The sequence below is a fragment of the Alexandromys fortis genome, unplaced genomic scaffold (genome assembly GCF_014885135.2).
Source record: "Alexandromys fortis isolate MF-2015 unplaced genomic scaffold, M_Fortis_MF-2015_v1.1 scaffold_36, whole genome shotgun sequence".
NCBI lineage: Eukaryota > Metazoa > Chordata > Mammalia > Rodentia > Cricetidae > Alexandromys > Alexandromys fortis.
In genome coordinates, this window is record NW_026067915.1 from 11,443,004 (window position 1) to 11,466,436 (window position 23,433).

Below are 23,433 nucleotides of genomic sequence, written 5' to 3' on the forward strand. Positions count from 1 at the left end.
GGAAACTCTTAAAATTGTAGTAAAAATAAAAATACATGCAACAAAATTTTCATTTTAGCTGGGTGTGGTGGCACACACTTGAAATTCTAGCACTTTGGAGGTAGAAGTAGGAGGGATAAGAATTTATGGTCACCCATTGCCGTACAGTGTAATCAAGGTTGGTCTCAGTCACCAGAGACCAGGCCTCAAAAGCCATAAACAAAGGCTGGGGAGATACTTCAGTGTGGTAAGAGCACCCATACCAGGTGGCTCACAGCTACTTCTAACTCTAGCTCCAAGGAGTCCAATAACCTCTTCCGGCCTTTATAGACACTAGCACTCACTCAGCGGGCTAGGGAGAGGTCGTGCATTTTCCTAGAGGTTTGACATGAAGCACACAAACCTAGTCCCCCCAGGCTTTCCTTACCCTGATTCCAGTGCCATTGTCCTGGATCTGAATTAGCTTCAGGCCTCCTTCTTTAACAATTACTTGAATATTTGTAGATTTTGCATCTAAACTGGCAATCAGAAAAAAATATTTTATCAGTTGCAACTACTTTGATACACATACTATAATAACAAACTCCAGAGTATTTGACGTGTTATCTCTGTCTGACAGCTTGATGTGAGTGCTGAACGTATACTACAAAAGCCATTAAGTGCAGAGCCAACACTTCTGTTCCTACAGGACAGTCCTTTTAGTACAGTTGTTTCTTACTCTTTCCAACTAATTTTACTGTAATAATATTTAAAAATGATGTTTTCTTCTATACTTACATTTTCAAGAAAACACACTCATAACGAAGCAAAGAAAAACTGCCATGCAGAAATTGAAGAGGCTTAAAGGGTGCAGGCACAGCAGTGTACACCTTTAATTCCACCACTGAGGGCGGGAGGGGGGGGAGAGCAGATGAGGCTCTGTGAGTTCAAGGCCAGCCTGGTCTACAAGGCGAGTTTCAGGACAGCCAGGGCTGCTACACAGAGAAACCCTGTCTTGAAAAAACAAAAACATGCAAACAAAAAAAAGAGGGCTTAAGGGTTGAGGGTCTAGAGAGATAGCTCAGCAGTTATGGGCACTGGCTGCTTTTCCAGAGGACCAGAGTTCAGCTCCCAGCCCCGACATGGTGGCTCAGGACCATCTGAAACAGGAGTTGCAGAGGACCCGATGCCCTCTTTAGGCCTCTATGGGCACTGTATGCACATGGTGCACCTGACATGGTACACAGACATGTACCAGCAAAACACCATTCATAGAAAACATGTGAGGGGGTCCAGGCACCTGCCACTAATCAGGTGACAACCTGAGTTCAACCTGGGACCCACAAGGTGGAAGCAGAGAATCAGCTCCTCGAAGTTCTCTTCTGCCCTCCACAAGTGTGTGGTACATACACTCTCCATCACACAGACAAAGCAGTAAGCCAAATTAATTAAGCTAAAAGGGGAAAACAATCGTAAAAAGGAAGTTACTATCCAGCACAGAAAACAAATTTGGCCTGGGACTGCATGGAAAGGGGAAGTTATCAATTTCTCTCAAGAAAAATTCTGCATTGAAAAAAAAGTTACTTAAATGATAAACTTTTCTTAGCGCCCCTGTACCAAAAACCTTAACTATTTAAAAAGTCCTTAACTAGAATCCATGCAAAATCTCTGCTTGAATATAAGCTGTGCTATTTTTAAGCTTAGCTTTGGTTTACAGTATTCAGGCAGAGTACGCTAACTGGCCGCAGGAAGCCTGGGGACGTTGGAGTTGGTACAGCAACAGACCGCTGTATGGAGAACGAGCTATCAGGGTAACTTGGGCCGGTGACCTTTTACCTCTTTTCCTTTCTCCCTCTTGCAGTACCATTGCTCTGAATGGTTTGTTTTCAGTGAACTTCTACAAGACTGCTAGTCCTCACTGGAGAAACCTTTTCTCTTTATTGTAACAAAGTATGGGCTTCACAGACATCAACTGATATTAACACAAAGGCTTTATGTATACTCCATGGGGTCCTTTTTGAACCTATTGATGGTGTGTCTATTTTGAAGTAGACCGTCCTGTCCACATTTTTAACCTCTCCTCTCCACAAGGTGATGGACGGGTCTAAGTTTCAGACGCAACAAATGCTTCTTCCTAGAACACTAACTGAAGTCACCGATTTGACAATAAGAGAATCAGAAAAAAGTCCCGTGTCCACTGGCCTGACCTAAAAGGCCAATAATTTTGAACAAAACTCAAAAGGAACTGTGCCCTGGATGTGTAGGGACTGAATAAATGATAAACACGGCGTGCTCTGAGGACTGTTTCTCTCTCCACCCTAGACATTCACACATCTTGAGTTGCGCATCTTTTGCGAACGTGATGTGAAGCTAAGCAGCTTCCTTCGGGAAGGTACCATTAAATCCGTATCACGCCTGCTTCCTCTACTTGCGACCCAAACGGGTCTCGCGGAAGCCGTGAGGACCCCCGCTGGTCGGAAGCCGGCCAGGCGCGCTCAGGGTCCCCGTGCCCAGCGCAGCCCGGGGTGGCCGACCGCAGCAGGTGGGTCGGCCCCGGCCCGGCCCGTCCCGTGTCGCCTTCGGGGGAACTCGGCTCCGCTCCCTCCGTACCAGTTTTCAAGCATCTCTTTGATAGCATTAGCCGGCCGCTGGATAACTTCCCCCGCCGCTATGCGGTTCACTACCGTCTCGTCCAGACGCCGAATAACTCCCGCTACAAACGCCATGTCGGCGCCACAGCTCGCCGCCAGCCAATCACTCCGGCTCCTCACCTTCACGTTCTTCCTGCAGCTTCGGCCGACGCCGTCCTGACGGCCTTCCCAGCGACAAGTGATGATTGGGCAGCACGAATGCCAGTCAAGTTGCTTTTCTACACGTCAGTTCCTGGGTCCCTGTTCCCGCCCTCAACCGCGGCCGCCCACTGGGCTAGAGGGCCACGCGCTTGCGCGGCAAAGTTCACGGTCCGCTCCTCCTATTGGTTCGCTCCCGAGAGCTAAGGGAATACGAAATCTCCAGCCAATAGGAACGGAGGTGCCCTGGCGGAGGCTGGTGCGCCCCTGCTCGGGTGATCTGGCGCAGACCCCAGGGGGTGCTTGGCGCTCGGCGGGCTCCTCCCCGTTTGCTGCGGCCTCGGAGCTCGGCGTAATCGTGTGGCCTCCCGCAGAATGTGGATGACGCCCAAGAGGATCAGAATGGAAGTCGACGAAGCTCTCGTGTTCCGGCCCGAGTGGACCCAGCGTTACTTGGTGGTGGAGCCTGCGGAGGGCGACGGGGCCCTGTGCCTGGTGTGTCGCCGCCTGGTCGCCTCGACCCGGGAACGCGACGTGAGGCGCCACTACGAGGCCGAACACGAATTCTACGAACGGTTCGTAGGGGACGAGGAGCGAGCGGCCCTGGTGGAGCGGCTGCGTCAGGGCGACAGGTCCCTGGCGGCCGTGCTCACTCCGGAGGAGAGAGCGACGCGGGCAGGCCTCGGCCTCTGTCGCTTCTTGGCCTTGAAGGGTCGCGGCTGGGGTGAGGGAGACTTCGTACACCAGTGCATGGAGGTGTTGCTGAGGGAGGTGCTGCCCGATCACGTCGGCGTCCTGGAAGGCATTGATTTATCGCCGGAGATCACGCGGCAGAGGATTCTGAGCATTGACAGCAATCTCCGCAGCCAGCTCTTTAACCGAGCCAGGGACTTCAAGGCCTATTCCCTCGCTTTGGATGACCAGGCTTTTGTGGCCTATGAGAACTACCTCCTGGTCTTCATCCGTGGCGTCGGCCGCGACCTGGAGGTTCAGGAAGATCTTCTGACGATTGTCAACCTGACTCATCACTTCAGTGTCGGGGCCCTCATGTCGGCCATTCTGGAGGCCCTGCAGACAGCAGGACTCAGCTTACAGCGAATGGTTGGACTGACCACGACCCACACTCTGAGGATGATCGGCGAGAACTCGGGACTGGTCTCCTACATGAGAGAAAAGGCCGTGAGCCCCAACTGTTGGAACGTTATCCACTATTCGGGATTTCTGCACTTGGAACTGCTGAGTTCTTATGATGTTGATATTAATCAGATCATAAATACCATATCTGAGTGGGTAGTTATGATTAAGACCCGAGGTGTTAGACGACCAGAGTTCCAGCCTTTACTAACAGAGTCTGAATCCGAGCACGGCGAAAGGGTTAATGGACGGTGTTTGAACAACTGGCTGAGAAGAGGCAAGACGTTAAAACTAATATTTTCACTAAGAAAAGAAATAGAGGCTTTCTTGGTTTCGGTGGGGGCCACAACAGTTCACTTCTCAGACAAGCAATGGCTCTGTGACTTTGGCTTCTTGGTAGATATCATGGATTATCTTCGAGAGATCAGTGAAGAACTGCAGATCAGTAAGGTCTTTGCGGCCGCCGCCTTTGAACGAATCTGTACCTTTGAGGGTAAGCTGAGTTCACTTCAGAGACATATGGAGGAAGTCAATCTAGCAGACTTTCCTGCCTTCAGCATAATCGTCGATGAACTTAGACAGCAGTTTAAGGAAGATCAGAAAATATTTGATCCTGACAGGTATCAGATGGTGATCTCCCGCCTACAGAAAGATTTTGAGAGACATTTTAAGGACCTCAGGTTCATTAAAAAGGACTTAGAACTGTTTGCAAACCCGTTTAGCTTTAAGCCTGAATACGCGCCTATTTCAGTGCGAGTGGAGCTGACGAAACTGCAGGCCAACACTGACCTGTGGAATGAATACAGAGTCAAAGACTTGGGACAGTTTTATGCTGGATTGTCTGGAGAAGCTTACCCCATTATCAAAGGGGTTGCCTATAAGGTGGCATCCTTGTTTGACAGTAACCAAATCTGTGATAAGGCTTTTTCATATTTAACTCGAAACCAACACACACTGAGCCAGCCACTGACCGACGAGCATCTCCAAGCACTATTTCGAGTTGCCACAACCGAAATGGATCCTCGTTGGGATGATCTTGTGAGAGAAAGAAATGATTCATAAGCCTTTGCAGTACAGCAATTCAACTTGGAAAGGAAAAATTAGTTTGATTTTTCTTTCACATTTACTAATTTGGATTGTTGGAAAGCACTGAGCTTATTACAAGATGTCCAAATTGATAAACATTGAATTCTTTCTGACACGTTGCCTTTTAAAACCCCATTACATTTGGCAACATGGGACTGGAACATAAGAATACACCTTCCAAAAACTTAGTTTGATGGAAATGTCATTGCCTTTTACGTTTCTGTTATAACTGCTTTTCAACACGTTTAGTATTGATATTGTAAGTTGAACTAGAAGTCTGGTTTTAAGATGTTCTGGAGATATTTGCCAAAAGTTTCAGCTCTTATTTTGACACGGTGTAAAAAGTGTGATCCTGGTTTGAAATGACCAACTCCTTCAAAGTGTATTTGTGTCAGTTTATAGAAACTCCTAACAAATTAAGTTTCTGAAAAGGAGCGTATACACAGTGGAGGTGTTTGTCTAGCCAACAGATTTTTAAGGGTATTTTTGGAAGCATATTTCTGAGCCTGAAGTAAGTAGCTGGCAGTTTCTGCCCCCACCCCCACATACCCAGTTCATGGTGACATTACAGATGGAGGAAGTCATCAAAATTTGGCTGGAGCAGCAAGAATTATCTTAAAATTTTGATTTATGAGGCCTCTACTATCAGGAATTAAGAATAAACGATTATTGGAGGTTTGCTCCTTATTATTTCACAACTAGGGACAATTTTTTCAGCCCGTCTCTGAAAGGAACATGGTAAGTATGGAATCTTAACCCTTGCCAGTCAGTAATTCTCTTTTCTACTCTAGACAGAATTTTGGCCCTATCAAAACAGTGGGAGAGGGCTTTTCCACTCCAGGATCAGGAGTTATGAGAGGTTCTAACTTCTTTGTCTCTTCTTCATGGGTATTAATGTTTTATAGAGAAACTATACTTAAGGGAGACATTTTATTTTGAAATGACGAATTTCAGATTACGTTAGCTGCTGAAAATGGATTTACTCCACAGCTGTCTTACACATTATGTAGTTAAGACAGTACACAATTAATATGTAAATCTCAAGAAGCAGCCTTATCCACAGACCGTAACAGTTCCTATTCTTAGAGACGTTGGTTTTGTGCTGTAACATTATCAGACGTGTTAACTGTGACGACGTCAACCTTACAGTAAAGCTCAGCATTGTGAGCCTGATGTAAAAGCAACAGCGATTTGTAACCCATCCTCAAGTACAGTTTAAGAGCTGCCGGGCTACTCCCTGTCCTGAGTATTGCAGCACGTTATCCTGTTGCACAGTCCAGGAACCTGATTGCAACCACGAATTTAGAAGCAACTGATGCCTAAGCCACACAAGCCTAAGAGCCAAAGTCAGATCAGTGGTTCTCAGCCAGAGGTGGAACCCTTCCTTCCCGAGAGTGCTGGAAAGTGTTGGGGGTACCTTTGTGATTATCTTTTTACTGGAAGGTTCTGCTGGCCTTTAAGCTTAAAGATCTCTCCTGTGGTTTTCAGGACAGCCTGATGCCACGAAGAGGCATCCCTCCCAAAGTGCCAGCACCCTCCCCACCAAGTACACATTATCTTATTTCAAGAGACAGGGAGAGAAGCTGATGGCGTACTTACAGGGAAGCCTGATTCTAGCGGTGCAGAGAAGAGAAGCCAGTGTCAGGCTGACCTCTTGCTTAGCCAAGAATAAGCTTAAGTACCTGAAACCGAAGGACTCTGCTGGTAGTTTCCAGTAGCTTTGTGTGCTACCTTTTACAGCAAATACTTCAAGAACTTTTATTCTTTGGGAGAATGATCGGAAGTCCTGAAAGCTGCTTCTACTTTCTATTCCTAGTCCTCTCAATATTAATATCGTGTGCATTCTGTCAAGTTCTTGTGGTTTGCTTTAAGGTGATAATAAAATTAGTTTGCATTATGTAGCCACTGTGGGAGTTTGGGAGATATATATATATATAAGCTAAGAATTCTTTTTTTTAAATTGACCCTCAGCAATAGAGAGTTTGCTGTAACTAGTCTTGGGTTTTTTGTTTGTTTATTTAAGGCAGTGGTTCTCAACCTTCCTAATGCTGCGACCCTTTAATACAGTTTATATTTGTGGTGACCCCAACCATAAGATTATTTCATTGCTACTTCATAGATGTAATTTTGCTACTCTTATGAATCATAATGTAAATATCTGCTTATGTGACCCAAAGGGGTCATGACCCACAGGTTGAGAACCACTTGTTTAAGGTGTTTTGCCGTTCTCTGTATTAAGTAATTATAGCTGCATGGCAGTCTTTTTTTCTTTCCTTTTTCCCTTTTAGATATCTAGTTGTTACTGGTCCTGTGGTATCAGTGAATATAGTTAAATTAAGTGCCATTTATAGGACAAACAACTGTGTCCTTAGCCGTTCTCATTTCTTTCCTTCCCACTGGCTCAAATATTTGCTTGCCCAGTCTCCCATATTGCCAGTCAAATCACCCAAGTTCAGTATCTCTGTCAGTGTTTTTCCTTCCTTGAAACCATCCTAGATTTGCAGAGACACCAGCCCCCAGGTGCACTCAGTCCGTACAGGCACCTCTTTGTTAAGTGTATGTGTGATTATATCTATCTCTTGCTTTGTTTGCTTCTTTTTAGGCTGCCTAATCTCCCTTGCCTCGTTTTCCTACTTTGCCTCCTTAGTTGCTCTCATCTCTTCCTATGACTTTTACCAGCTGTATTGCAGATATTTCCAAATTCTTATCCCCTGAAGATTTCCGCCTAAGTCCTAGTTACTAGACCACTGACGCTCTGCTCTCTCCCAGCCTCTCCACACATCTTAGCTTTCTCCCAAACCTGCTTTTCCTCTCATTTTCCCTTCAGCAGGCGCTACAGTTGTCAGTCAGTTGCCCTCACCCAAGCCCACTCACACTGCTCCATGGCTTTCCCCATTGCGGTCAGAAGAGAGAGGTAGACACTTATTCATCTTGCAGCTCTTGTTTTATGTGTCTAAGAGGCTGCAGTGGCGCCCTCTAGGCCAGGTGCCCAGCTACACTTGCTAAACACCCTTGTCCTTCCTACTTAGCATGTCTTACTGCGAATTGGTCAGTGCTCCACTGGAACTGGGAAGTCTGACCCATTGTTTGATCTCTAGTGAATAGTTCAGAGCTGGCATTTGAACAGATGTTTGGGCAAATAAATACTCGTATGGGTTTTCATGACCTTTGAGCCCTTCATAGTCTTCATTTGGTCTTCATAGAAATCCTGCCTGTTCACTGGTTAGTTCTTCGCCATCTATTGCAGATTAAGAAATGAAGCTCGCCTTATTTGTGACTAGGGACCTCACTGTTGTGTCTCTTGAATTTAGTGCAGTGCTTAGCATGTGGTTCAAATATTACGTGACTATGGCTAAGAGTTTACCCTAGGAAATTAATTGTACTGTCAGGATGCAAACCTAGGTGTACTCACAGATTTGCTCTGTATGTAGTGTGAAGTACATCCATAATATAGTCTGTATATATTTTTAATTTCCAAAGGAACGTACATATAGAGGAAAGGGTTGGATAACTGTTTAGATTGAACTGAGTGCAGTAATCTAAAACTTATCTTCAGTATGAGAAATGCAACCTAAGAGTTAACATCCGTTTTTCCTTTTGTAGGCATCAACCCTAGGAGAAAATGGCATGCTTTTTAGTAGTTACTTTGCTTTACAGATGATTTCTGGCTCTTCTGGAATTTCAAAGTAAGTAAACTTGTCTATGAGAAGGTTGTCTGAGCCATCCTGGCTACTAGATCCTCAGCTCATTAATTTTCTTATGTGTGGAATGCCCACATCATCTCCGCAAGGAGAAAACCCCCAGATGAGGTCCAGGAAACATGTACTTTTTGATTTGCTGTATCTCCTTGCTTTCTTGTTTCATGCTCCTGTGAAGTTTAAAATCAGTCTTATGTTGGAAAGCCAGACCCTGAGTCTCTTTCATTAAGCCATTTTGCCCAATTTAAGAGATGAGCTAGCATCATTCTCTTAACTAATCACAATTAATTAATTCACTCTGAGGTCTTGGTAGTAGGTACAATAATTATCCAGAGATTTGATCCTTGTTGCAAAACTAGGTTTTCATCAATCTTTGGGTTCAAGAGTTTCTCATTTTTAGTTTGTATCTGAAAAATTGTCTTATTCTACACTATAAGTACTTTATAATCTATAATTTCTGTCTTGAAACTGACCAAATGCTGAGTTCATGTCCTACACATTTTGTCATATGCAGTCAACAGCCACCGCAAGGTAATTTTTTCTTCTTTAAATAAAGGGTAGCTGTCCTGTCTCCCAGTTCATCTGAAGGGGGCACTTTTGCCTCTCCTTAGTATAAATTACCCTTGTGTAATTATTTTTCTGTCTTCTGGTAGCAATCTTCCCGAATGCCTCCCAGCTAATCGCTAAGCAGCATTTCAGTTCTGCATCAGGATTGGCAAGGTTACCATGAGGTGAATAACTACAAAAGTTAATACTGCTTGTCTACAGCAGGTTGTCGAGGGCTTCATGTAGGAGACGGACTAAAGCCTGCAGGCCAAGGCTGTCGCAGCTCATTCTCTAAGGCAGTGTTATGAGGGCGCAGCCGTGTCTGCCCTCAACCATCATGGCTGCATCTCTCTGCAGTTGCAGATCTGAGTGCTGACACAGTGTGTGTGCCGCACAGACTAAAGTACATTATGGAAAAGTTTGCTAATTTCTGCTTAAAATGCCTTTGTCTTGTGGCCCAGGACAAAGCAAACTCATTAGGAGCTGACTGCTCACTCTGGGGTATGAGAAGAGAAAGTTTGACAGATAGCAGAGGCTCCAAAGCCCACAGCCACACCAGAGCTCAAGGAGAAGTACAATCCCTCCACATAGCTGGGAGGAAAATGAACTATTTGGAAGATAACACTAGTGATTTTTGTGCTTCTAGTCCCCTAGTTACATCATTATAAATGTCTGTTTTTTCATTGAGATCAAAGTTTACAAATACTCAGTGTCCATCTCAGTGGATTTTCTATTCACCTGTGAATGCACCATTCAGATCCAAGTAGGAAATCGTTGTCACTCCCGTAGGTGCCCTTTGCCTTTCACAGAGAGTTGCTGGGCTGACCTTTATTGCCTGTCAATCAGTTTTGCCTGTTTGAAATCTCTATCGATGTAATTATATACACTCTATCTTCTGTTCTCTGTGTCTGCTAGAGTAATCCATGGTGTGGGTTGTAACAGCTCATTTTTCATTTCTGTGTTCATGTCCATTTGTTGTACCAGTTTCTCCATTCAGTGTTGATGAATATTTGGATTGTTTCCAGTTTGTGGTCATTATTAATAAAATTGCTATTAAAAGCCTTGTGTCTGTCTTTTAGTGAGCATGTGTTACTCTTTCTGGTTGGTGTGTTCTTGGCAGATAACCTTGCTTCTGTTATTTACTTTATACAGGTTATTTCCCACGAAGCAGAGTGACCCTTACTTTAAAGTCTGTCAGATAATCCACCTTTCTACTCAGACTTGGAACACAGAATAAAAGCTGACATCTGACCGTTTCTACATGGTCTTTACCCACACATAACTTCTTCTTGATGTCTCTTCTAACATTTTAACATTTTGTCTCTTATTCCTCTGTCTCTCTCTCTCTGTGTCTCCTCATTCTGTACTAAGTGCTGTGCTTATCAATTGGGGAATAAGGCAAATGTTTTATATTATGAGTACCTTGGTTTTGGTTTCAGGCTGGGGACTGACTCCAGGGCCTCAAGGACATAAAGCATCTGCTCTGCCTCTCACTGCATTCTGCTATAACACTGGTTTATGATGCATTAAGTATCCTACTGAGCACTAATGCTCAACTTTTAAAAGGTCTTTACATATTAAAACAGAGCCATCTTGATTTCAGAAATGTTTAAGTTCTTGAATTGCAGTTCTCCAGTTTATGATTAGAGTTTGTCAATATGATGATGTTCCTGTTACTAGTTCATATCCCCGGGGCTTAGGTGGGTCCTGGGCACTATGGTAGAGGAGTTAGGAAGGCAGTGGAATGAGGAAGTATTTGTATTAAACCTAAAATTGCACAGCCGCAAGGGACCTGTAGCATGATTAATAAAAACCCAGAGACAAATGCTGGTTCAGTCTGAAGGTCAGAAAAGCAAAACAGCCAGCCACTGGCTCTTAGTTATACTTCAGTCTGAAGTGGCGATCCTGCCTCCAGGAATCTCAGAATGAGAGTGCGAGAGAGCCGTCCCCTCCAGTTTTATATTCCTCTCTGAGGCAGGGATTAAGGGAGTGCACCACTACTGCCTGGTTTCTATGGCAACTAGTGTGGCTACTGGAATCAAAGGTGTGTGTCACCACTGCCTGATCTGTAAGGCTGACCAGTGGTGCTGTTTTGTTCTTTTATTAAAATACAAATGAAATATCACTACAGGGACCTCTAAGGGTGCCATTGTTGGTGTGTCAGTAGTGGTTATAAAGTTAGAGATAAGATACTGAGACTGAAGAAGGCCCAGCAGGTAAGAGCTCCTATTGCTCCTTCAGAGGACTATAGTTTGGTTTCTGGTTCCCAGCACCCAGGTCAGGTGGCTCACATTTACCTGTAACTCCAGCTCCAAGAGATCTGATGCTCTCTTCTGTCCTCCCTGGTCATCCTTGGACACATAACGTGTAAATTTTAAAAAAGGATTTTTAAGCTACACATCTTTTTATAACTTTACAACTGAAGTGTTAGAAACTTGACATGGTTAAAGAATTCAGTTTTGACAAACACCAGGCCATGAAATCATAAAAAAGAAACGTTCTTAAAAGTTTACACTTGGTGTCAACTAATAAGAAAATCAGGACTCTGTTGAAAGGCAGTCATAGTTGGTTCAAACTTGGGTCGAATTACCATCGAGTGGGAGCTTAAACAACATTGGTTGTAGCTCTGGACACCTGAAAGTTGAAAGTGTTCTCCAGATGCACTGGCAACAGTTTCTGCTGGTTGATGAGCTGCCTTGTGCTATCAGGTAGAGGAGAGCCTTGCGTTGTCTGTGCCAACTACATTCTCACAGCATACCCCACTCCTGCTGTACCGTCACATAGAGGGCCAGGGTTTCAGCGGAAGAAGTTAGTGGGGTGGGGGCTTGTAAGGTGTTTGCCATCAAAGTGTAGATACTTAAATTTAAAAAGCCAGGCGGTGGTAGCACACACTTTTAATCCCAGCACTCGAGACAGGCAGGTATGTCAAACTCGAGTTTGAGGCCAGTATGGTCTTCAGAGTGAGTTCCAGGACAGCCTGGGCCACACAGAAACCCTGACTTGAAAAACCAAAATAATATAATAAATAATGATAAATATGAAAAATACTCTTTGTGTGATGTGGGAGTGTCATATATCAATCTGTTGATTTCATTGGTTAATTAAATAAAGAAACTGCTTGCCCTGATAGGTTAAAACATAGGTGGGAGGAGTAAACAGAATGGAATGCTGGGAGGAAGAGGAAGTGAGCTCAGACTCGACAGCTCTGCTCTCTGGAGCAGAGACGCCAGGCTCCGCTCTCCCAGGCAGCTCCAACCCAGGATGGACATAGGCTAGAATCTTCCCAGTAAGTGCACCTTGGGGTGCTTACACGCATTATTAGAAATGGGCTAGTCCAGGTGCGAGAATTAGCCTAGAAGAGGCTAGATAGAAATGGGCCAAACAGTGCTTAAATGAATACAGTTTGTGGGTTGTTATTTCGGGCAAAAGCTAGCCAGGCGGCCAGGGTACTAGAGACGCAGCCCTGCCACACTTATTACTACATTTGTGTGATAAACAATGGTGAGGGTTCTCTTGGGACCCAAACACTCTGGTGCTCTGTTGTCCCTTCCTCTGAACATGGCCTGGAAGACTGGTTATCAGTCATCTGGCCTTACCTCACAGAGTACGTCCCAAACACTGTTCTCGGCAGTGTGAGTAGATCTTCAGCCCTCTCTAGGAGGCATACATACCCTTGCCTGCTTGTTACCAAGAGTTAATTGTTACAGTTTGAGGGTGAGCATTGGGGGAGCCATCTCTTGGGCACCTTTGGAAATGCACTTTTTTTTTCTTTTTAATAAATCAAGGAACTGGAGGGATGATTTAGGGATTAAGAGGTTTGGAGTTTGCTTCCCACACCTATGTTGGGCAGCTCACAACCTGTAACTACAGCTCCAGGGGATCCAGTGTCCTATCTGGCCTGCGACGGTACACAAGCACACAAGATTAAAACATAGGGGTTGGAGAGATGGCTCAGTGGTTAAGAGCACTGACTGCTCTTCTGGAGGACCTGGGTTCAATTCCCAGCACCCACATAACAGCTCACAACTGTCTGTAACTCCAGTTCCAGGGGCTCTGACAACCTTACACCAATGCACATAAAATGAATCTAAATAAATTATTTTTTTAAAAAAGATTAAAACATAATATTTTCAGAAGTGAATCAAGTTTGTACCAGTTAGAATAGATGCTATTTTTAAAAGATGAGGGCTATAAGATTGAGGACCCAATTCGGATCCCCATTGTACATGTCGAGCTGGACACAAAGGGTTGGTATTTATGACACTATGAACACAGATGTATTCACTTCTCATGAGCATGTTTATCATAGACAGGGACAAGGCTGACCAATGTGACATCTTAGCCAGTGTCACGGGGAATGCCATGAGATAAGTTTCCTATGAAATGACAGCATCACACAGGAGCGAAAGCTAGATTGGAAAGCTTGCCTGGTAAACAGTAGGCCTTGCTGTTACCTTTGGTATCAGATCTGGTTTCCCTGGCAACCGGGTCCACTTAATGAGTGGCTCCAGGCAGCAGACATGAACTTATCCATGGCAACAGCACAAAGGAAGTCCTCAGCAAAGAGTATTTCATTTTGTTCTGTGAGCACAAATCTCTGGGTTATTTTTTTTTTTTAAATAAATCAGAGTGCTGAAAGAGCTATTAAGAGGCCCGGGGGCCCTTATTCCTGCCTCTGTGTGTCCTAATAATAACCACTTACAGTATCTTCTTACATTAGCTTTTTTTTGGGGGGGGGGCTTCACATGTATATCTGTATATTGTGAATTATATTTTAAATTAAAAAGTAGGTTTGTCTTTTTAACATTTACTAGGGTTATTTACCGTGCATGGGTCTGCACATGTAGGGGTCAGAGGACAACTTGGGGAAGTCGTTTCTCTCCTTCTGTCATGTGGGTGCCAGGGATTAAACTCAAGTTGTTAGGCTCGACAGCTAGCACCTTTAGCCGCTAAGCCGTCCTGCCAGCCTGCTGCAGTTAGTTTATCAGCTCCGTCCAGTTGCCTGTTCTGACCGTTCAGTATCTCAGTATCCACTTCTTCCTCCTTTTTACAGACTCGTTTTCCTGGCCGTGACATTGAGTTTTCTTCCTATTAGTTACTTTCACAGATTTAGATTTTATTCTGAAATATTTATTTTTTTATTCTCTCCGTTTTCATCAGTGTGTCTTGGGTTTCCTCATATCCTTGCCTTCCTCGATCTCTCCCCCCACACCTGCTTTTTAGTTTCTGTGAACTCCGGATTTAAAATTTTTGTTTATTTATTTTCATGGATATGGGTATTTTGCCTGCATGTAAGTCTGGGCATCATGTGTTTCTGGTATTCACAGAAGCCAAAAGAGGGCATCGGATCCCCTGGAACTGGAGCTACAGATGGTTGTGAGCCATCGTGTTGGTGCTGGGAATCAAACCCCGGTCCTCTGAAGAGCAGCCAGTGCTCTTTAATGCTAAGCCATCTCTCCAGACCTTTCTTTTTGTTTTCTAACTATTTTTTTTTTTTTGAGACAAGCTCTCACGATATAACTTTGGCTGGCCTCAAAATTGATATGTAGACCAGGCTAGCCTTGAACACACAACATTCCACCTTCCCTGCCTCCTGAGGACTGGGATTAAAAAGTATTCACCACCACACCTACCTGGCCTTCTATATTTGTAATGTGATGGGTCTGGACTGCTCATTGAATGATGTAGAAAACTGAAAAGGTTAGCTTGTGAGATGGGTCGATGGGTAAGGGTGCTTGCTGCCAAGGCTGAAGACCTGAGTTCAATCCCTGGTACCCACATAGTGGAAGAAGAGAACGGACTTTGTCAAATTGTTCTCCGACTTCCCCATGACACATACCTGCCCTCCCCACACACAAAATAAGCAAGTGTAAAAAGTTATCTAAAAAGCCCACGACTACTGGAAAATGGATTCTATTTCTTCATGTGACCACCACAGCTCAAACTCAGCCACAAATACTGCAAGGTGCCAGTCTGTTTTCTTCCCCATGATTAGCAAGTCTGGTTCTGCCGCCTCTTCTCTACGCACACCGTGCACTTGTTTCTTGGCTGCTGTTTTCGATTATCTCTTCAGAAAGGCCCAATAATAAGGAAGCCCTTTGAATCCATCCTAATAGCCAGCTTGCCAAGTGTAGATTTCTAAGTTCAAAATGATTTTCCCATTGACTATGAAGACGTGTTGTTGAATTATCTCGGGTTGAGAAATAACCAGGCTAGCCAAAAGGTAAAACAATTATATTTTTATTTATTATAAGGGACAAACTCACAAAACAGGAACAAAAAGTCCAAGCTCAGCTGTGCTGCGAGGGAACTACAGAGAGAGCACACCTGGGCTGTGTGGCATTTTTTCTGAGTCCCAGAAAACCACACCCTAACTTGGTCCCACCTCTTAAAGATAATTAGTTGACAAAGATTCCCCATCAGTGTGCTCTAATATTTTACTTTTAAAACTTTAAAAAGTCATAAAACAGAGCCAGGTGGTAGTGGCACACACTTTAATGCCAGCACTCAGGAGACAGAGGCAGATGGAACTCAGTGAGTTCAAGGCCAGCCTGGTCTACAAAGTGAGTTCCAGGACAACCAGGACTCACTTTGTAAACCAGGCTTGATACTGATACAGGTTTTTGAAATTTTGACATAAAAATTCATTTTATGGCCTGGATGTTGGCCATGTAGGTATGTAATTATAACAGTTCACTAAGATGTACTTTTGTTGGGGTGATGTTATGCCTCAGCAGTAAAAGTACTTGCCTGGCATTCATGAGGCTCTGGGTTCAATACCCAGAACCGAGAGGATTTACATTTGTGTCTGTGTGCTTTTCTATATGTGTTTGTTCTGTTTGTGAATTCTTATTTATTTATTTATTTAGAGTGTGTGTGTGTGTGTGCGTGCGTGAGTGCGTGCGTGTGTGTGTGTTGAGACAGAGTTTCTCTGTGGTAGACCAGGCTGGCCTCTAACACAGAAATCCACCTGCCTCTGCCTCCCGAGCGCTGGGATTAAAAGCATGCACCACCACCGCCCAGCCATAATTCTTAATTCTATGATGTTTAGTTAATGAATTCACTAATTTTGGTTTCTTCTCAACACGCTGTCTCTGTACTTTAGGTTTCAGCTCCCCTTTTTGCTCCAGGGCCACTCTTTTGTAAAACAGAGGTGCCCCTGCCACTGCCTCCAGGGAGCACCACCACACGAAGCCTAAATTTTAAAGTTATATTATTTGTTCATGTGTGGGGCACATTCGTGTCATGTGTGTGTGTGGAGGTCAGAGAACAGCTTCCTGGAGCCAGTTCTCTCCTTCCATCATAGGCTTCTGAGGATCCTGTTCCCCTCAGGCTTGGCGACAGGCACGTTAGGTGCAGAGCCATCTTGGCTGGCCCTTAACTTTTTGTTTAAATTTTTTTTCCTTAGCCATCTCTAATTCCCTGGAAGTTATTTTGTTAGTGGTCCTTTCCATATTTTTCTCAAATTTGTGGGGTCTCTTTAATTAGTCTGACAGTGAGGAACTTGGAAGGCTTAGATGGCTAATGGACTGGGCTTAGTAGGCAGAGAGATGGGGAAGGATCTAAATGTCAGAAAGAGAAACTTTACTGTAGGTTCCCGAAATCTTTCTAGCTGGTGTATTGTCACTAGGACAGGACAACTTCCTACACCCTCTCTGAGCCTCCCAGCCAGGAGCCAGCAGGTCTCCACTTAAGCTAATTTGATCTGGCTTCTCTGTTACCAAACACCAAAAGCACCCTAACTGGAACTGGTTAGGTAACCTCCCACCCTTCTTCTGTCATGTCCAGCAATTCCATGGCTAAAGGTCCATGGGGAACAGGAAGGAGGCTTCTTCTTTTGACCTGCTCATTCACAAAGTGACTGAGAGTGATAGATTTAGAGGTAACATTTTTGCTCTCATCTTTTTTTTTTCCCCCAAAGGGACAATGGCTGGGCGGTGATGGTGTAAACCTTTAATCTGAGCACTCAGGAGGCAGATAACCCCAGCACTCAGAAGACCAGAGACAGGAGGATCTCTGTGAGTTTGAAGCCAGCCTGGTCTCTGGACAGTCAACTACACAAAGACACCCTGTCTCAAACAAAACCCCCAATGTTTGGGGAGGTTTAATTTTTTTTTTTATAGATGTCATCTTCATTGAGCAACTGCAGTGTACAGGTCCTGGGATGAGTGTGTGGTGTGTGTGTGTGTGTGTGTGTGTGTGTGTGTGTGTGTGTGCATTGTGTTCTTGAATGAGGCTTCCCAGACCTAACAGTTTATAAAGTAGCAAGCGTGCTGTCTAGTTTTATATCAAAATAGTGTTATCTGAAAGGAGAGAAGCTTAATAGAGAAAAATGTCTCTTCTGTAAGGCATTTTCTTAATTAGTTATGGATGGAGGAGGACCCAGCCCATTGTGGGTAGTACCACCCCTGCTCCTGGGCTCTATAACAAAGCAGGCTGAGCAAGCCACGAGGAGCAAGCCAGTAAGCAGCACCCCTTCGTGGCGTCTGCGTCAGCTCCTGTCTCCAGGTTTCTGCCCGGTTTGAGTTCCTATTCTGAGCTCCTGTCTCCAGGTTCCTGGACTGTTGAGTTCCTATTCTGAGCTCCTCCAAGGATGAACTGTGATGTGGAAGTAGAAGCTGAAATAAACCCTTTCTTCCTGGCGTTGCTCTGCTCATGGTGTTTTTAACAGCAATAGTCACTCTGACCTGGACAGTAAGGGAGGAGCAGGCAACGAATAAGCAGAAGAGAGAGATCCTGGTCGGCTGAAATGAGCGACAGATGGTCCTTTGCTTGATCACAGCTCATGTGAAAAGAACTCTGGCTAAGACTTAATTAAATGACATCACAGGTCTGTGCCCGTTGGGAGCTTAAGCCTTTAGTGCCCTCTGGTGGTAAAGTTGCCCGCCGGTGCTATGCAGTACGTGCTCCCGCCGCACGGGGGCGACAGACTACACATCGGCCCCTCCGGACTGCAGGGGCTCCCGAAGCATCTGGCAAACACAGAACTTTCTCTGGGTGACACAATGCAAAGCACCAGCAGCATGTTTTTATTCTCATCACCCCACACTCCAGTCACCCTACACCAGAGCACGCGCGCACGTGCACACTCCTTCCCCACTGCTCTCTTTGATCACTGCCTTTCCCTTGCAATCCTACCCAACTGCTCAGAGCAACCTCAGGCTTTCTTTCTGTCCGTGGACATGTCACATCGTTAGCCCTCACTTCCCCCATGAGGATCAGTTTCTCAGTTTAATGTAAAATCCTTTCAGGTAATATTCCCGCCGAATATTATTTTGCCCCCCTCTTGTTTCCCAGGGTCATGATACTTACTGCCTTGCATGCTAATTTAGAATTAAAGCTTGCAGTTTTGTGATATTCATCTTATTACTAATGCACAGTATTTTTTACTCATTCTGCAAGCATTGTGCCTGCTAAGTGCCGGGGAGCTGGGAACATAAATAACCCGAGGCTTTGGGGAGTTACTGTGCACATCACAGTCTTAAAGCAACCCGCCAAAGGCTGCAAATACAACAGTGTGAACAGGAAGTGGCAGATACGGAGGGAGAGGCTGGCCCGGACATCGAGATTTACCGTGGAGACAGGGACACTGGGAATTTGCAAGACCGAAGAGGCTAGGAAGGCCTTATAAGTTTGCAAACCAACAGCACAGCTGCGGAAGAGATGACCCAGCAGTTTAGAGCATTTGCTGCTGGTTCAGTTCCCAGCACCTACACAGATACTCACCATCTTTAACTCCAGTACCTGAGGATCTAAGGCCCTCTTCTGACCTCCGTGGGCACCAGGCAGGCATGTGGTGCATAGACATACATGCAGGCAAAGAATTCATGCCACATAAAAATATATATCTGAAAAAAATAACAGCACACCAAACCCCATTCTTTCCTCTAACTGCAAAGGAGAACCAGCGAGATCAGGACAGACCAAATCTGTCCTTGGAGGCGATCCCCAAGGCTGCCCCAGTTTACCTAGTAGGTCTGGTGTAGATATTTAGTTTTAGTACTGGGTAACAGCTTGTTCACCTCTCTGGCTAGTCTATGGTAGACACTACATCAAAATTTTGAATTAGTAAAATGGGAATTTCTGTGTAGTAGAATGAAGTTTTCTAGAATTCTATCAATTTGTTTCATCAAGCCTACAACAGCTCCATTTGCTGTAGGCTTCACCCTTCTCTAAGATGTTATACTCACTCAGGATACTTGCCTGACTACTGTGGGCAGTTGGATTTCTGACTTATGTGTTGGCACATTTAAGGGCTCCAGTTACTGGGTTTGACTTGTTCTGTAAGAAATCAAGGGCTGAGGGGGAGCACAGTTGGCTCAGGGCCTGCTGAAGGAGCACGAGGGCCTGTTAGAGTAGCCACTGCTGTGATAAAACACTGTGATCGAAGCTCGGGGAACAAAGGCTTTGTTTGCCTTAAGCACTGATAAGAAAATGCTTTGCAGGCTGCCTTACAGCCCGATCTTATGGAGGCTTTTTTTTTCCCCTCCTCTCAGATGACTTTAGCTTGTGTCAAGTTGCCATAAAGTTATCCATCACAGGACCTAGCTCCCGATTCCCAGCACCCATATTACAAGCTGGGTGAGTGGTCCATGTCTATAACCCAGTGTGGAGGATGGGAGACGAGGCAGTGATTTGGTACTCAATACTGGGTTTGGTACTCAAGGTTTGGTGGGAGACCCTGTCTCAACAAATAAGATGGAAAAACAATTAAAGAAGACACCTGATGTAGAATATATGGCCTCTACACACACACACACACACACACACACACACACACACACACACACACACACACACACCTTCCTGGCCGTGTGGAAGGGGAAGGAAGGCCAGGGATCTGGAGCTGGTGCAGCACTGAGGGCCGGCGAGATGGAGGACACCTGGAGGGCACACTAGAGAAACGAGGCTGCCGAGAGATGCACACACATGACCAGGAATCCTCCTTGGGCATTAATCCTGGCCCGAGAGGGTGAAAGTGTAGAGCCTCCTGTAAGGCAAGAATGCAATGGTGATCCGGACCCAGAAACCATAGCTGTCCCCTTCGTCTTCCTGTCCCCATTCTGCCTCCTCATAGACTAAAAACTGAGGGTGTGTTGACACCCCAGCTACAGCTGAAGTTCCATCCACAGCTCCCCAGGCCCTCGCAAACATGTTCCCTTGCTCACCCTTTGGGCCAATGCTATCACATTAATGCCTCGACTCTTTTTTTTTTTTTTTTTTTTTTTTTTTTTTGGTTTTTTCGAGACAGGGTTTCTCTGTGGCTTTGGAGCCTGTNTTTTTTTTGGTTTTTTCGAGACAGGGTTTCTCTGTGGCTTTGGAGCCTGTCCTGGAACTCCCTTTGTAGACCAGGCTAGTCTTGAACTCACAGAGATCTGCCTGCCTCTGCCTCCCGAGTGCTGGGATTAAAGGCGTGCACCACCATCGCCCTGCGCCTCGACTCTTTTTAAGAGGACGGTCTTGAGATCCCAAATTGGTCAAACTCACAGGGATCTTAGAGTCATCTTATGAGGTTCTTAGTATACAGATAATGGTCTAGAGAGGTTCTCGACCTTCCTAATGCTGTGACCCTTTAATACAGTTTCCTCATGCTGTGGTGCCCCCCCAACCATAAAACTATCTCATTGTTACTTTATAACTGTAATCTTTCTAAGGTTATGAATCATAATGTAAATATCTGATATGCAGAATAGCTGATATGTAATCCCTAAAGGGGCCACGACCCACAGATTGAGAACCACTGGTCTAGAAGGTGAGGGGAGACTTCGATTCTAGGTGCTATATCCCCATGTGCTGGCCAGTGGACGCCTCACCTTCCAGGAAGAGGCGTGGTCAGAAAAGTCAGAGTGCTGGAGTCTCCACAAGCCCAGGGTCAGGGCTGAAGTGTTGGCAGACACAGGGACACACGTGGGTTACTGCAATCAAGGGTGGCTGGCTTAATTTGCTAGGTCTGTTGCACTGAAGAATAAAAACCCATGGCTTAACAGAGCAGAAACTTGCTGGCCATGGTGGCATATCCCTTTAATCCTAGCACTCAGGAGGCAGAGATAGGTGGATCTCTTTGAGTTCGAGGCCAGCCTAGTCTACAGAGTGAGTTCTAGTACAAGCTCCAAAGCTACAGAGAAACCCTGTCTAGAAAAAAACAAAAACAAAATGTTGGAGGAGCAGGCCCACTTGTTTGTCATGGCCACCCAGCTAGCTTACACCCAAAATAACCACACAGAAACTGTATTAATTAAAACACTGCTTGGCCATTAGCTCTAACTTCTTATTGGCTCACTCTTACATATTAGTTTAACCCATCTCCATTAATCTGTGTATCGCCACATAGCAGTGGCTTACCAGAGATTCTAACGGGCAGCCATCTCTGGCAAAGGATCCATGGCTTCTCTCACTCTGCCTTTCTTCCCAACATTCAGTTCTGTCTTCTCTGCCTACCTAAGTTCTGCCCCATCAGGCCCAAAGCAATTTATTTATTCATTAACCACAAAACAAAAATCAATATCCAACCAACCAAATAAACAAAAAACAGAGCAGAAACTTACTCCTCGTGTGTCTGTGTCTTCACATGACCCTCTTTCTATGAGGACAGAAGCCATATTAAACAGGGCCCTGCCCTGCTACAACAGGGACTCATTCTATTTTTTCTGTAGTAATAACACAGTGGACTATATACATATACAGTGCTGGTCCCTTAAGATTATAGAGGGGTTTCCAGGCGGTTGTGGTGAACACCTTTAATCCCAGCACTCAAAGGGCAGAGGCAGGAGGATCTCTGTGACTTTGAGGCCAGCCTGGTCTACAAAAGCTAGTTCCAGGACAGGCTCCAAAGCTACAGAGAAACAAACAAAAGGAGAGAAAAAAAGAAAGAGAAATTATGGAGGGGCTGGTGAGATGGCTCAGCAGAGTGCGGGGGTCACTGCCAAGGCTGACCACCCGAGTTCCCTCCCTGCAGCCGACATGGTGAAAGTGATCCCTGGCTCCCACGAGCTGCACTCTGACCTCCGTATATACGGGAACTGTGGAGCACTTGCATCCACACACCTCCACAGCACAAACTGAACACATGCAAAAATATGACCTAAAGAACAAAAAATTCTAACGGAGCTGACAATTCTAATCAGTGACATTACCTACAGGGTAATGGTGCGGCTGAGTAGGGAAAAGTGCTGGCCACCAAGCCCGAGGGCTAACCCACCTGGTAAAGTTCCTCTGCCCACCACAGATGTGGCACAGCACATGTGTACACCAAATAAATCAATAAATAAATGGCCGGGGTGGTGGTACATGTCTCCCAGATCTGGGGAGGCAGAAGGTAGAGGCAGGCAGACTTCCATGCGTTCTAAGGCCAGCCTGGTCTACACAGCATATTTCAGACCAATCAGGGCTACATAGTGAGACCCTGTCTCCAAAAACCAACCAACCCCCTCCCCAAATAAAACTGTGAAAGAATATAATGTCATCCGTTTGCTCAGTGCCGGTGTAAACAGTTCTCCTGCGGTCTGTAGTGTAGGTGTTCAGTGCTCACAGTTTCTACAGCACATATGCTCAGTGATTATGTGACAGCTCATCTACTTAGGATACTACACTTTTGGACACTAATTTAGAATATACTTCAACTTCTAAGAAAAGGTTGTAGCTTTGTATCAGTGGTACACAGACTGAAGAGGTGGAGGCAGAAAGTCTCTATGAGTTCAAGGCCAGCCTGGTCTACAGAGTGAGTTCTAGGCCAGTGAGGGCTACATAGTATGACCCTGCCCCCCCCCCCCCCCAAAGGCATTATTGTGAAACAGTATGCCGTGTTATACTGGCAGTGGCCTCATACATATTGTGTTTTTGGCATATCATATAGACACACCATATATATACATACACATACATTATAATCATGCATGCCATGTATATGTACATACATATCATATTTTAGGTATGAAGTGGGCTCTGCCATCCAGGCATTTTTAAGTGCCCACTATGATGTTTAAACACAATGGAAATTGCCAAATAGCACATTTTTGAGACTCTGTCCCCAGCGTTAGGCAACTCATGGCTATGTTTCCAAACATGGCCCTATTCTGCGTGGTGAGACAAGCACTTCAACAATTCTTCGCCCAGGGACAAGAAGGACAGATAGGGACACTGGCACATTCTTGTTACAAAGACACATTTGTAGCCGTGTAGTAGGGGGAATCAGCAGGAACACAGTTAGCGGTTTGTTTGTTCGG

The 23,433-nt window shown here is 45.2% G+C and overlaps 2 protein-coding genes across 3 annotated transcripts in view; one reads left to right on the top strand and one right to left on the bottom strand.

Moving 5' to 3' along the window:
* Positions 1-2,723, bottom strand: part of Mlh1 (mutL homolog 1) — a 39,194-nt gene extending 36,471 nt beyond the window's left edge. Inside the window, exons 1-2 of one of the 2 annotated variants that reach the window (XM_050139218.1) lie at positions 2,569-2,723; positions 407-492 (exon numbers count right to left, since the gene is read on the bottom strand). In XM_050139218.1, coding sequence (XP_049995175.1) covers positions 407-492; positions 2,569-2,596 — 114 coding nt within the window. In that variant the 5' untranslated portion in view covers positions 2,597-2,723. Of the gene's footprint in view, positions 1-406; positions 498-2,568 lie in introns of both variants that reach the window. The other variant, XM_050139217.1, reaches the window with a different exon arrangement.
* A 32-nt stretch (positions 2,724-2,755) lies between these two features.
* Positions 2,756-10,270, top strand: Epm2aip1 (EPM2A interacting protein 1). The gene is made up of 2 exons (XM_050139220.1): positions 2,756-5,705; positions 8,571-10,270. The coding sequence occupies exon 1, from the start codon at positions 3,123-3,125 to the stop codon at positions 4,941-4,943; it is 1,821 nt and encodes a 606-aa protein (XP_049995177.1). The 5' UTR covers positions 2,756-3,122; the 3' UTR covers positions 4,944-5,705; positions 8,571-10,270.
* Positions 10,271-23,433: the final 13,163 nt, after the last annotated feature.